General features: G+C 49.7%; 1 gene segment (V, D, J or C); it reads left to right on the top strand.

Annotated features, from left to right (window-relative positions):
• Positions 1–383: 383 nt before the first annotated feature.
• On the top strand, positions 384–8,829 carry LOC139241265 (Ig kappa chain V region Mem5-like). The segment is given in 4 exon segments: positions 384–432; positions 620–914; positions 2,867–2,901; positions 8,501–8,829. Coding segments are annotated over 4 exon segments (708 nt in total).
• The last annotated feature ends 3,198 nt before the right edge of the window (positions 8,830–12,027 follow it).

Below are 12,027 nucleotides of genomic sequence, written 5' to 3'. Positions count from 1 at the left end.
GGGAGGAGGATGGAGGGGAGGGGGGCGTAGGAGGGGAGGGGAGGAGGGGAGGGGGGAGAAGGTGATGGGGGAGAGAAGGTGAGGAACGGCAAGAAGGGAAGGGGGGAGAGAAGGGGGGAGAAGGTTAGAGGGGGAGATGGAGATGGTGCGATCGCGAAAGAGCAACAGAGGGTGACAGACAAAGAGAGGAAGGGAGAGGGTGATGGTGGGAGGGAGGGATAGAAGAAGAGGAAGTGCAAGGTGCTGACGTGGCTTTCTCTGGGTGAAGACATTTACATACTGAGGGATGGGCAGTGAGACTCTCTCAGGCTGCAGGTTTATAAAGCAGAGCCCAGTGAAGGGCAGTTTATCAGTAAGCAGGCACAGGGACAGGAGCAGACACCATGATTTCACCCATCCAGCTGATCTGGCCTCTGGCATTCTGCGTCGCAGGTACCAATCTCTCTCCTTCCACGTTTAATATCTTCCTGCTGTCGATTTCTGTCCAACTCTACTGACCAGTGATTGAAGGGCAAATGCTGACACTAGAGGAGAACTCAGTGTCTCGAGCAATCTCTCATTTTACAGCGTCTTTCTGTGATAGTGCTTACTTCACTTTCTTTCCCCATTTCCCCCTCAGGTATCAGTGGGGACATCATCATGACCCAGTCTCCCCCGGTGCTGTCAGTGAGTGAGGGACAGACTGCAAAGATCACCTGTACCGCCAGTGCATCCGTTAGCAATGATGTTGCTTGGTACCAGCAGAAAGCCGGGCAGAAACCCACTCTGCTGATCTATGAGGCAACAGATCGTTTCACTGGAACCTCCAATCGCTTCACCGGCAGTTACCAGTCCAACACGTTCACCCTGAGCATCAGCAACGTGCAGAGCGAGGATGTCGCAGTCTATTACTGTCAGCAATATTACAGCACCCCTCTACACTGTGATACACAGCCGTACAAAAACCTCAATATACACAGCGCCACCTCCTGTACTGACTCACCCCACAGTTATATATAATATATAATAATGGACACACAGCCCCACCTCCTGTACTGACTCACCCCACAGTTATATATAATATATAATAATGGACACACAGCCCCACCTCCTGTACTGACTCATCCCACAGTTATATATAATATATAATAATGGACACACAGCCCCACCTCCTGTACTGACTCACCCCACAGTTATATATAATATATAATAATGGACACACAGCCCCACCTCCTGTACTGACTCACCCCACAGTTATATATAATATATAATAATGGACACACAGCCCCACCTCCTGTACTGACTCACCCCACAGTTATATATAATATATAATAATGGACACACAGCCCCACCTCCTGTACTGACTCACCCCACAGTTATATATAATATATAATAATGGACACACAGCCCCACCTCCTGTACTGACTCATCCCACAGTTATATATAATATATAATAATGGACACACAGCCCCACCTCCTGTACGGTTTTAAACATGACTGACACACAGCTCGATGGGAGTGATGGCAGGAACATTCAGCTGAAAGCTGCAGTGAATTGGGAAAGGATGGAGTGGGTCAGAGAGGAGTTGGGGCTGTGTCTTCATCACTGACAATCTCACAGCTCTACTCTGTACATTCAGACAGCACGGAGACACTGGGTGGTCCCTCTGTCCTCAATCCAAATAATCTCACAAACCCCCCACTATTGAGAGGGCCACAACTAATAAAACTCAAGGCATAAACATGAAAGGAAAGTGAACAAGTGAAATGGTCGTGCTCTTTCACTGCCCACCCCACACTCCAGGCCCTGCGGTGCCCACTCGTCGCAGAAGGCCTCAAGCCTACCCTGGGCTCCATCCCCAGGGTCATCCTGATGTGGACATAGCCCCCGAAGGGAGGCAGGCAGGCAGCGCGACCACCCCATGAGCCCCGTCCAACTGGGACCTGTGGATGGCCACCATGGGCAGGCCCACGGGGAGGCGCTCTGACCTGCCCGCTCTCCCTGCACCGGGTGACCAGGCCCAGGAGCAGCCCCATGGGGAGGCCCTCCGACCTGTCCACTCTCCCTGCACCGGGTGGCCAGGCCCAGGAGCAGGCCCACAGGGAGGCCCTCCGACCCGTCCACTCCCCCCGCACCGGGTGACCAGGCCCAGGAGCGTGGGACTGAAGTGGAGCCAGAAATCGAGGAGCAGCCCCTTCAAATAGTGGAAGAGGGGCTGCATCCTCTCACACTCCATGTACACACGGGTCACGGACTGAGGAAACAGGTTTCTAAAGCCCCTGAAACTCGTTATTTTATAATGATCCCCGAGGAAGGCCTGTGTCAGCAACACAAACATCTCGCTTGCAGACGGAGCCCGTTGTTCAAGGGGCACAAAGAGGTGAGCCCTGTGTGAGGGGGACTTTCATTCTCCAGCAATTCCATGGCCCCAGGGTTACCGTCTGATGGGGCGGGAAGGGCAGCTGGGAGATTTGTCCCAAACACGTCGGATTCCCAACTCTCCCGGGCACTGCCACAGGCAACTCAGACACAGAGAGAGAGGGAGGGAGAGAGGGAGAGGGAGGGAGTGAGAGAGAGAGAGAGAGCACGAGAGAGCGTGATTGTAATGGGAGAGAGATTGAGTGAGTGTGGGAGGGAGAAGGAGGGAGACAGATTAAGGGAGAGGGAGCGGCAGAGAGGGAGGGAGGAAGAGGGAGTGAGGGAGAGAGAGAGAGTGTGAGAGGGAGGGAGAAACAGAGTCAGCGAGACTGTGAGAGAGAGCGAGAGAGTATGAGAAACAGAGTGAGTGAGACACACTCACACACAGACAGAGAGCGGGGGAGAGAGACTGAGTGAGCCAGGGACGGAGGATATTGTACAGCCGCTGCACTGGAAGCTGTCACTGTGGCTCACGTTCGGTAAAGGAACCAAGCTCAGACTGAGTAAGTAAAACCCAATGCTCCGTTATTAACACTTTAAATACTGAATCTTTCTAAGACACAAATGCTGAATGTGCGAAGGTGTTAGTTTACATATGATTACACTCGATCCTCCCGTCTTTCCTCATCTAAATCTATCAGCATAACCCTCTATTCCCTTCTCCCTCATATCCCTGTCTAGCCTCCCCTTAAATACATCGATACTATTCACTTCAATCACTCCCTGTGGTAGCCAGTTCCACATTCTCACCGCTTGCCGGGTAAAGAATTTTCTCCTGAATTCCCGATTGGATTTCTTGCTGACTATCTTATATTGATGGCCTCTAGTTCTGCTCTTCCCCACATGTGGAAACACTCTCTCTGTATCCACTCTATCAAATCCTTTCCTAATGTTAAAGACCTCTATCAGGTCACCCCTCAGCCTCAAGAGAAAAGAGCCCCAGCCTGTTCATCCTTTCCTGATATGTAAACCCTCGCACTTCTGGTCCCATCCTTGTAAACCTTCTCTGCACCCTCTCCAGTGCCTGTGTATGGGTTATATAATATGGTGGGGAGCTGCGGTGAATGAAAGGGTTAATTGAAGAGTGCTGTGTATGACAGGGAGCCTGGCTGTATTCCTTTACCCACACTCCCCCTTCACCCAGCAAAGTACAAGTAACGAACCGTTACCCACCGTGTGGAGGAGATCTGGACGTTGGCACACTGCGGTCCCATCCCTGCACCATCCCCGGAAATCGCTCCCGAGCCTCCTGCCTGTCTCAGTGTGACAGACACGGTGTGTGAGACACGGGCAGAGTGTGGGTGTGAGTGAGTGAGCTCGCTGGGGGCAGTCTGTGCTCCTGTCACAGTCTCTGATATAACTGAGCTCAGCCTCAGCACACTGACACTCCCGAGGTCCCGCCTCCCCCAGCTCCAACTCTGATCTGTCCAGCCCCCGCTCACCTCCTGTCCAACTTCTGATCACAAACAGGGGCAGCAGGGCTCCAATCCGGCAGCTGCAGTGCTCCAGGGTTGTGGGGAGACTCTCAGTTGCTGTTTCTGTGGCTCGAGTTCAGGCCGATATTTATCCCTCGACCTACATCGCTTAAAATGCTTATTTACCACATTGCTGTGTGTGGGAGCTTGCTGTGCACAAATTAGTTGCCCTGTTTCCCACATTACAACAGTGACTGCACTTCAAAAATGTATTTCATTGGCTGTGAAGCACTTTGGGACATCCTGAGGTGTAAATGGCGCTATATAAATGCAGGCCTTTCTTTAATTTCTCTTTTCTTTTTATTAACTGGGCATCGTACAATTCCTCTGCTGATTAAATCTGGACCCAGCAGAAAATCCCCAGAACACGGACTAATGTTCCATAAGAACTTGGGAATTAGGAGCAGGAGGAGGCCATTCGGCCCCTCGAGCCTGCTCCGCCATTCAATGAGATCATGGCTGATCTTCTACCTCAACTCCACTTTCCTGCACTGTCCCCATATCCCTCGATTCCCTTAATATTCAAAAATTTATCGATCTCCGGAATATACTCAAGGACTGAACCTCCACAGCCCTCTGGGAAAGAGAATTCCACAGATTCATCACACTCTGAGTGAAGAGGTATCTCCTCATCTCAGTCCTAAATGGCCGAGCTTTTATACTGAGACTGTGACCCCTGGTTCTAGACTCCCCAGCCCGAGGAAACATCGTCCCTGCATCTACCCTGTCAAGCCCTGTCAGAATTTTGTATGTGTCAATGAGATCCCTTCTCATTCTTCTAAACACTGGAGAATATAGGCCTAGTCTACTCAATCTCTCCATAGGACAATCCCCCCATCCCAGATGTCCATCTGATGTGTCTTCATGTTTGTCATACGTGATGGAGCAGACAGCAGGAGTTCCACCAGCAACGCAGGACGTTACCTCAGTGCCCGGCCCACTTTCCCCATCCACTTACCATATTCTTACAGGTAAACGGGCTTAGCACCTGCCCTCGGCCGTTAAAATGTCGCACCTCTACACCACAGGCTGCCCGTCATCTGCTCCCCATCTCACTCCTGAAGGCACTACCTCTGGCTGGGGCACAGCTCCCCTCCCTAAGTGGGCTCACTGTCCCAGTGTGATCCCTGAGACTGAGTGTGTCATGCTTATCGACAGTGAGGTATCAGCCGTGGCTCAGTCACTTGCACGCTCGGCTCTGAGGGACATTCACGACCACCAGACATCCCAAAGTGCTTTACAACCAATGAAGTACTTTTTGAAGTGTACTCACTGTTGTAATGTAGGAAATGCAGCAGCCAATTCGTGCACAGCAAGCTCCCACAAACAGCAATGTGCTGATGACCAAATAACCTGTTTTTGTCATGTTGCGAAATAAATATCGGCCAGGACACCAGAGTGGGATTTGAACCCTCAAATTCTGACTCAGAGGTGAGGCTGCTACCAACTGAGCCACTGGCTGACACCATTTGGTCCATCGTATCTTCGCTGGCCGACAAAGATCTCTCCAGCTTAATCCCACTTTCCAGCTCTGGGTCCGTAGCCCTGTAGGTTACGGCACTTCAAGTGCACATCCAAGTACTTTTTAAATGTGGAGATTGTTTCTGCCTCTACCACCCTTTCAGGCAGTGAGTTCCAGACCCCCACCACCCTCTGGGTGAAGAATTGTTTTCTCATCTCCCCTCTAAACCTTCCACCAATTACTTTAAATCTATGCCCCCTGGTTGTTGACCCCTCTGCTAAGGGAAATAGAGCCTTCCTATCCACTCTATCTCGGCCCCTCATAATTTTATACACCTCAATAAGGTCTCCCCTCAGCCTCCTCTGTTCCACGGAAAACACCCCCAGCAGATCCAATCTTTGTTCATAGCTAAAATTTTCCAGTCCAGGCAACATCCTCGTAAATCTTCCTGTGTGCAATTGGTTGTAAAGCACCTTGGGACATCCTGAGGTTGTGAAAGGCGCTATATAATTTCAAGGCCTTCTTTCATTGAAGTGGGAGGGCCCTGATCCTGACCCTCGCCCATTGTCTGCGCACTCTGACCTTCCAGGAGCTCACGGGATCATTGGGAGCAGTGACCCTGCCTGACCCCGGTACACTGAGGCTAATTGTAGCCTCACCTTTGATCTCACCCCGGTGCTGGGCAGCAAGCTTTTAAACGCAATCTAGAAGCTTCTGCACCGTCACCCAACATGAAGCCTTGCTGAAGTGTGTTTATACAAGTGTGCCGCAATGTTCCCGGATAAAGTTCTCCCAATCTGTGTGTGATCTGAGCTTTCTCACTGCTGAGCCTGTTTCCCCTGTATCCACCCATCTACAGTTCGAGCTTCCTGCCAGTGAACAGCGTCTTAATGGGACACTCAGTCTTCACCGACTCTTACTGTTAACCATTTCAGTGCTGAATGTGTGCCAACCCTGCACTGCAGATGTTTATACAACAGTCCAATATGATTTTGAGTATCAGCCGTGGCTCAGTGCATTGCACTCTCACCTTTGAGTCAGAAGGTTTGTGGGTTCAAGTCCCACTCCAGGGACTTGAGCACAAAAATCTAGGCTGACACTGCAGTGCATTGCTGAGGGACCGCCGCACTGTCGGAGGGGCTGTCTTTCAGATGAGACGTTAAACCGAGGCCCCGTCTGCCCTCTCAGGTGGATGTAAAAGATCCCATGCCACTATTTTGAAGAAGAGCAGGGGAGTTCACCGGTGTCCTGGTCAATATATATCCCTCAACCAACATGACAGAAGAACAGATTTTCAGGTCATTATCACATCGCTGTTTGTGGGAGCTTGCTGTGCGCAGATTGGCTGCCGTATTTCCCACATTACAACAGTGACTGCACTCCAAAAGTACTTCATTGGCTGTAAAGTGCTTTGAGACGTATGGGGGTTGTGAAAGGTGTAATATAAATGCATGGCTTTTATTTTTTTTAATCACCTTTGTAAGGGGTGGTTTGCAGGGGGTCAGCTTTCCCTTCTGACCTTATATGAGCGGTTTCGAATCGCTCCCACACCCTTGGTCCCAGACATTGGAATTATGAAGGGATTGTGACAGACTTGGACAGACAATCGGTTTCAAGGTAGGAAGCAGGTATGCCTTTATTGTTTTTAAAAAGAAGTAAAAGGCACACCTTTAATAACACACACAGACCAATACACACTGAGGAGTACAATACATTGAATAAATTGTCAAATTACAGCCTGTGGGGAAAAGAATACAGCTTCAACTCTAAATGGGGTAAAGAGGAGAATGCAGATACATTTACACAAGTTATCCCAGCCTCCCCCCTCCCAATTCCCCTAACTAACTAAGTTAGAGCTCTGAGGGTTCAGGGGCTATGCTCACCAATCCCTTTAGACAGTTGCCGGTGAATCACAGTTTCGGGGTTCGCTGCACTTGGCCTTCTAGGCTAGCCGTACCCCGGATGGAGGAGAGGACTTCGGACTGCGTAGTCTTCGGTTGGGATGCATCCGTTGATGCGGTAAGTTGCGTTTTGGATGTATGGGGTAAGTACCCATTTTCTTTGGTTAGGAATAGTTTTAGTTAGTCCCTTTTGGTAATTTCTTCCCCATTGGGACGTTCAGAAGTAGATTGTAGAGTGGTTGTCAATTTGGTTGCTGACAACCTTCCGTTTCGTGGGCCTCGTGCTCGGTCAGTTCCTGATCAGTTCTGGTAGTTTCCTTCACTATTCCATTTCTTCACTGTAGAGCAAGCAGGCTGCTTGTCTGTGTCTGTGTTCCAGTCTGTGTCCTTGTTCGAGTCTGTGCGAGTTCCAGTCTGTGTTCTGTTAGTTTTTCCTTGTAAAACTGGGGGATAGATATATCCCAAAAAAAGGTTCCGTTATCTCCCATCAAATCTCTTGGGCTCTGTTTAAACTGTTCTATCCATTGACTTTCAAATGTCTCCTTTGTCAGCAGTAACTCGATTAGGGTGTGAGAATGTGCTATCACTGGTTTTGCATTGTTTTAGGATTGTCCAGTTTTTCTGACCATGATTTCCATTATGCTTGATTGGGTAATTCGATTATCTCTTAGGGGGTGAATAGTTCCCCCAGACAGTCTGGGATCCTTAATACACGAATTTTCTTCACAGAAGTTAGCCCCACCTCCTGTATTCGGCAACTCTTTTTCGCAGCCAAAATGTTGTATAATCTTAAAATCGATATGCTCCTTCCCATAGATGTTTAGGGGATCTCAGGCTTCTGTAATTTAGGTCCATTTTGAATTCTCTTTTCAAAAAGTCCAAACACAGGGGAGGTCTCCATGAATGCATCCCCTTTTATCCCCTGCAGGCGCCGTCTGCCCCTTTAAACTCATTTTAAAAGTCCAGAAAGGGATTCTTCTCCTCTGCAGGGGAAAGGTACTAGGAATCTTTGCGAAATATTGGTAAATTCTACACCTTAACATTAAACGCATTTATATTTAGATTAAACTTATCAAGCGAGGCAAAGAAGATGAAGAATTAGTGTTGCTCGCCTCTAATGGTTAATCGCCAGCCAGGAGTTCATTAACCCAGGTCTCCGTTATCAGATCTGAATTATCCCCACACGGAAACACCCACAGTGACACAGACCCACACACACACAGACTAATATACACCTATTAAACAGATTTCTCCTCCCTTTCAGGTCGAGGGAAGACACCACCCACGCTGACCCTGCTGCCCCCCTCCCCGGAGGAGGTCACGACCAAGGGCACTGCCACCCTGGTGTGCCTCGCCGATCACTTCTACCCCGATGCGGTGGAGGTGGAGTGGAAGAAGGACGGGGCGACCATTTCGGCCGGGGTCCAGACCAGCGACTACCTGCGAGCTTCGGACAACACCTACAGTGTCAGCAGCCTGCTGACCCTCTCTGGCTCCGACTGGGAGTCCAACGCCAGCTTCTCCTGCAGCCTCACCCACGAGAGCCTCTCCTCTCCCCTCAGCAAGGGGGTCAGGAGAGCAGAATGTTCGTAGTGTGTCAGGGACAGTCCGCGGGGGTGACGCAACTTTAAACAGAACAGGGGGTGAGCCGGGAGGGCATAGGTCATTGTCAGCACTGCATTTCTACTCTCTTCCTTCTCGGGACTATGTCAGGGAAAGCATCTGAGGGTCAGGGGGTAAGGCATGTTATTGGGGCAGTGTCAGGGGAGCTTTACTCTGTATCTAACCCGTGCGGTACCTGCCCTGGGAGTGTTTGATGGGACAGTGTTGACTCGTAAAACCTCTCGAAGATGCTGAAGACAGTCAGCAGAGTAAAACTAATGTTAAACTGCGAAGTGCCGCTTCAGTAAGCAGACCTCCTCCCTGCTCACCCTGCTGTTACAATTCAAGGTTTTGTCCCCGTTTAAAGGGACAGGATTCTCACGGTGTGGAGAAAATCCCCACAACTGTTTTAATAAAGCTGCATTCTCCCTGTGAATGTCTCCAGCTCGCTCTCACTGGGCTGTTTATTCAAGTCTTATTTCTGTAAATGTGAATCTGTAAAAGGCAATAAACGTGAAGAATATTCAGTCTGTGTCTGGCGAATGCTTTGGAAATGTCCCACCTCCCCCTCAACTGGATTGGCTGCATTTCAGTAAGTGTCTGTCCTGATTGGCTGGGTGGGCTGTCAATCAATGGCACATCAGAAGGAAATTTGATTCAAAGCCTGTTATCAATCATTTTAAAACGATCAATTTGGCCTTGAACCCCTGGAGTGAACAAGATTAAACACAGAGACACTAAAAGCTGCTGGGGTGGGTGGGGTGGCTTGACCCATCCACCTCCACGGAGGTGTGTGGGGGACCTGACCCATCCACCTCCATGGCACGAACCTGGTATTGCAGTACTTCCAGGAACAGTGCAGTGGCTCCCGGCCTTTTGGCTAAAAGCATTGGCGCAGAGTGATCCATGATGTGTGCAAGGTGACCTCTGGCGTTTGTGATTTGACAAAGAATTGGAAAGATTGGCAACGAAAAATAAAAAAAAAAAAATTAAACCCTCTCTGTCTGAGCATTGGCTCTCACTCAGCACACTGGGGGTGTTGGGGCAGCCCCCGATGGTGGGATCGCACTGTGCACTGTGTGCTGACTGCTGGGGACAATCTGGGGGCAGGAGGCCACAGTCACAACGTTGCATTCTCTCTCCTTAACGTGTGGCTCGTGGCAGCAGCACAAAACTGTACCGAGTGAGGCCTCAGCTTAGGGAGAGGAGCAGTCAGTGTATCACCGTGTACATGTTCCTGAGTGTTAGTGTGGCTTACCCAGCACCGCCTGTAGGTGTGTGTGTGTGTGTGACTGTTACCCAGCACTGTCTGCAGGTGTGTGTGTGTGTGTGTGTGTGTGTGTGTGAGTGTTACCCAGCACGGTTATGTCGGCCTGAGGAGAGCTCCGCAGTGATGCTCCAGCTCCTGGGGGAGTCGGGGGTCGTTAGGAGGCTGGGGGGATGGGGGATGGGGGAGTGGAGGGGAGACCAGAGGGAGTGATCGGGGGCTGACCTTGTGGGAACTGGGGGGGGGGGAGAACCTGGGCGATCGGGTGTGGGGGTTCTCAGGGGGTCTCACCAATACCCTGTACAGATGTAGCAGGACTTCTCTGCTTTTATACTCCATCCCCCTGACAATAAAGGGCAACATTCCATTAGCTTTCCTGATCACTTGCTGTACCTGCATACTAACTTTTTGTGTTTCATGCACAAGGACCCCCAGGTGCCTCTGTACTGCAATAGCTTGCAATTTTTTCTCCATTTAAAAAATAAACTGCTTTCCTATTCTTTATGCCAAAGTGGATAACATCACATTTTCCCACATTACACTCCATCTCCCAACTTTTTGCCCACTCATTTAGCCTGTCTATATTGCTTTGCAGATTTCTTCTGTCCTCCTCACAATTTGCTTTCCCATCCATCATCATTGGCAGTCCCTCGGAATCGAGGAAGACTTGCTTCTACTCTGAGAATGAGTCGTTCGGTGGCTGAACAGTCCAATACGAGAACCACAGTCCCTGCCACAGGTGAGACAGATAGTTGTTGAGGGTAAGGGTGGGTGGGACAGATTTGATGCGCAATCCTTCCGCTGCCTGCATTTGATTTCTGCATGCTCTCGGCGATGAGTCTCGAGGTGCTCAGCGCCCTCCCGGATACACTTCCTCCACTGGGGGCGGTCTTTGGCCAGGGACTCCCAGGTGTCAGTGGGGAAGTTGCACATTATCAGGGAGGCTTTGAGTGTGTCCTTGTAACTTTCCTCTGCCCACCTTTGGCTCGTTTGCCGTGAAGGAGTTCCGAGTAGAGCGTTTGCTTTGGGAGTCTCGTGTCTGGCATGCGGACAATGTGGCCTGCCCAGTGGAGCTGATCAAGTGTGGTCAGTGCTTCAATGCTGGGGATGTTGGACTGGTCGAGGACGCTAATGTTGGTGCCTCTGTCCTCCCAGCAAACGTGGTTACTTTACACTCGATCCCTTTGTCATTAATATAGATTGTAAATAATTGAGACCCCAGCACCGATCCCTGTGGCACCCCACAAGTTACCGTTTGGCAACGGGAACATAACCCATTTAACCTGACTCTCTGTTTTGTGTTAGTTAGCCAATCCTCTATCCATGCTAATATATTATCCCCAACCCCGTGAACTTTTATCTTGTGCCTTTTATGTGGCACCTTATTGAATGCCTTCTGGAAATCCAAATACACCACATCCACTGGTTCCCCTTTATCCACCCTGCTCATTACATCCTCCAAGAATTCCAGTAAATTTGTCAAACATGATTTCCCTTTCATCAAACCGTGCTGACTCTGCTTGATTGAACTATGCTTTTCCAAATGTCCTGCTATTGCTTCCTTAATAATGGATTCCAGCATTTTCCCAACGACAGATGTTAGGCTAACTGGTCTATCGTTTCCTGCTTTCTGTCTGTCTCCTTTTTTAAATAGGGGTGTTACATTTGCTGTGCGTGCTTTGGAGAGGGCGTTAAAAGGTGCGGTGACATCCAGAATACCAGATTTTCCGTCCATTCAACAACAACAACCTGTATTTATATAGCGCCATTTACGTAGAGAAATGTCCCAAGGCAATTCCCAGGAGTATTATGAGATACAAAATTTGACACCGAGTCACATAAGAAGAAATTAGTATAAGTGAGCAAAGAGGGATGTTTTAAGGAGTGTCTTCAAGGAGGAAAGAGAGGTAGAGAGGCAGAGA

This window comes from Pristiophorus japonicus, unplaced genomic scaffold (genome assembly GCF_044704955.1).
Source record: "Pristiophorus japonicus isolate sPriJap1 unplaced genomic scaffold, sPriJap1.hap1 HAP1_SCAFFOLD_1014, whole genome shotgun sequence".
NCBI lineage: Eukaryota > Metazoa > Chordata > Chondrichthyes > Pristiophoridae > Pristiophorus > Pristiophorus japonicus.
Note: the sequence above shows the minus strand (reverse complement) of the source record. Positions and strands in the feature narration are given on the sequence as shown.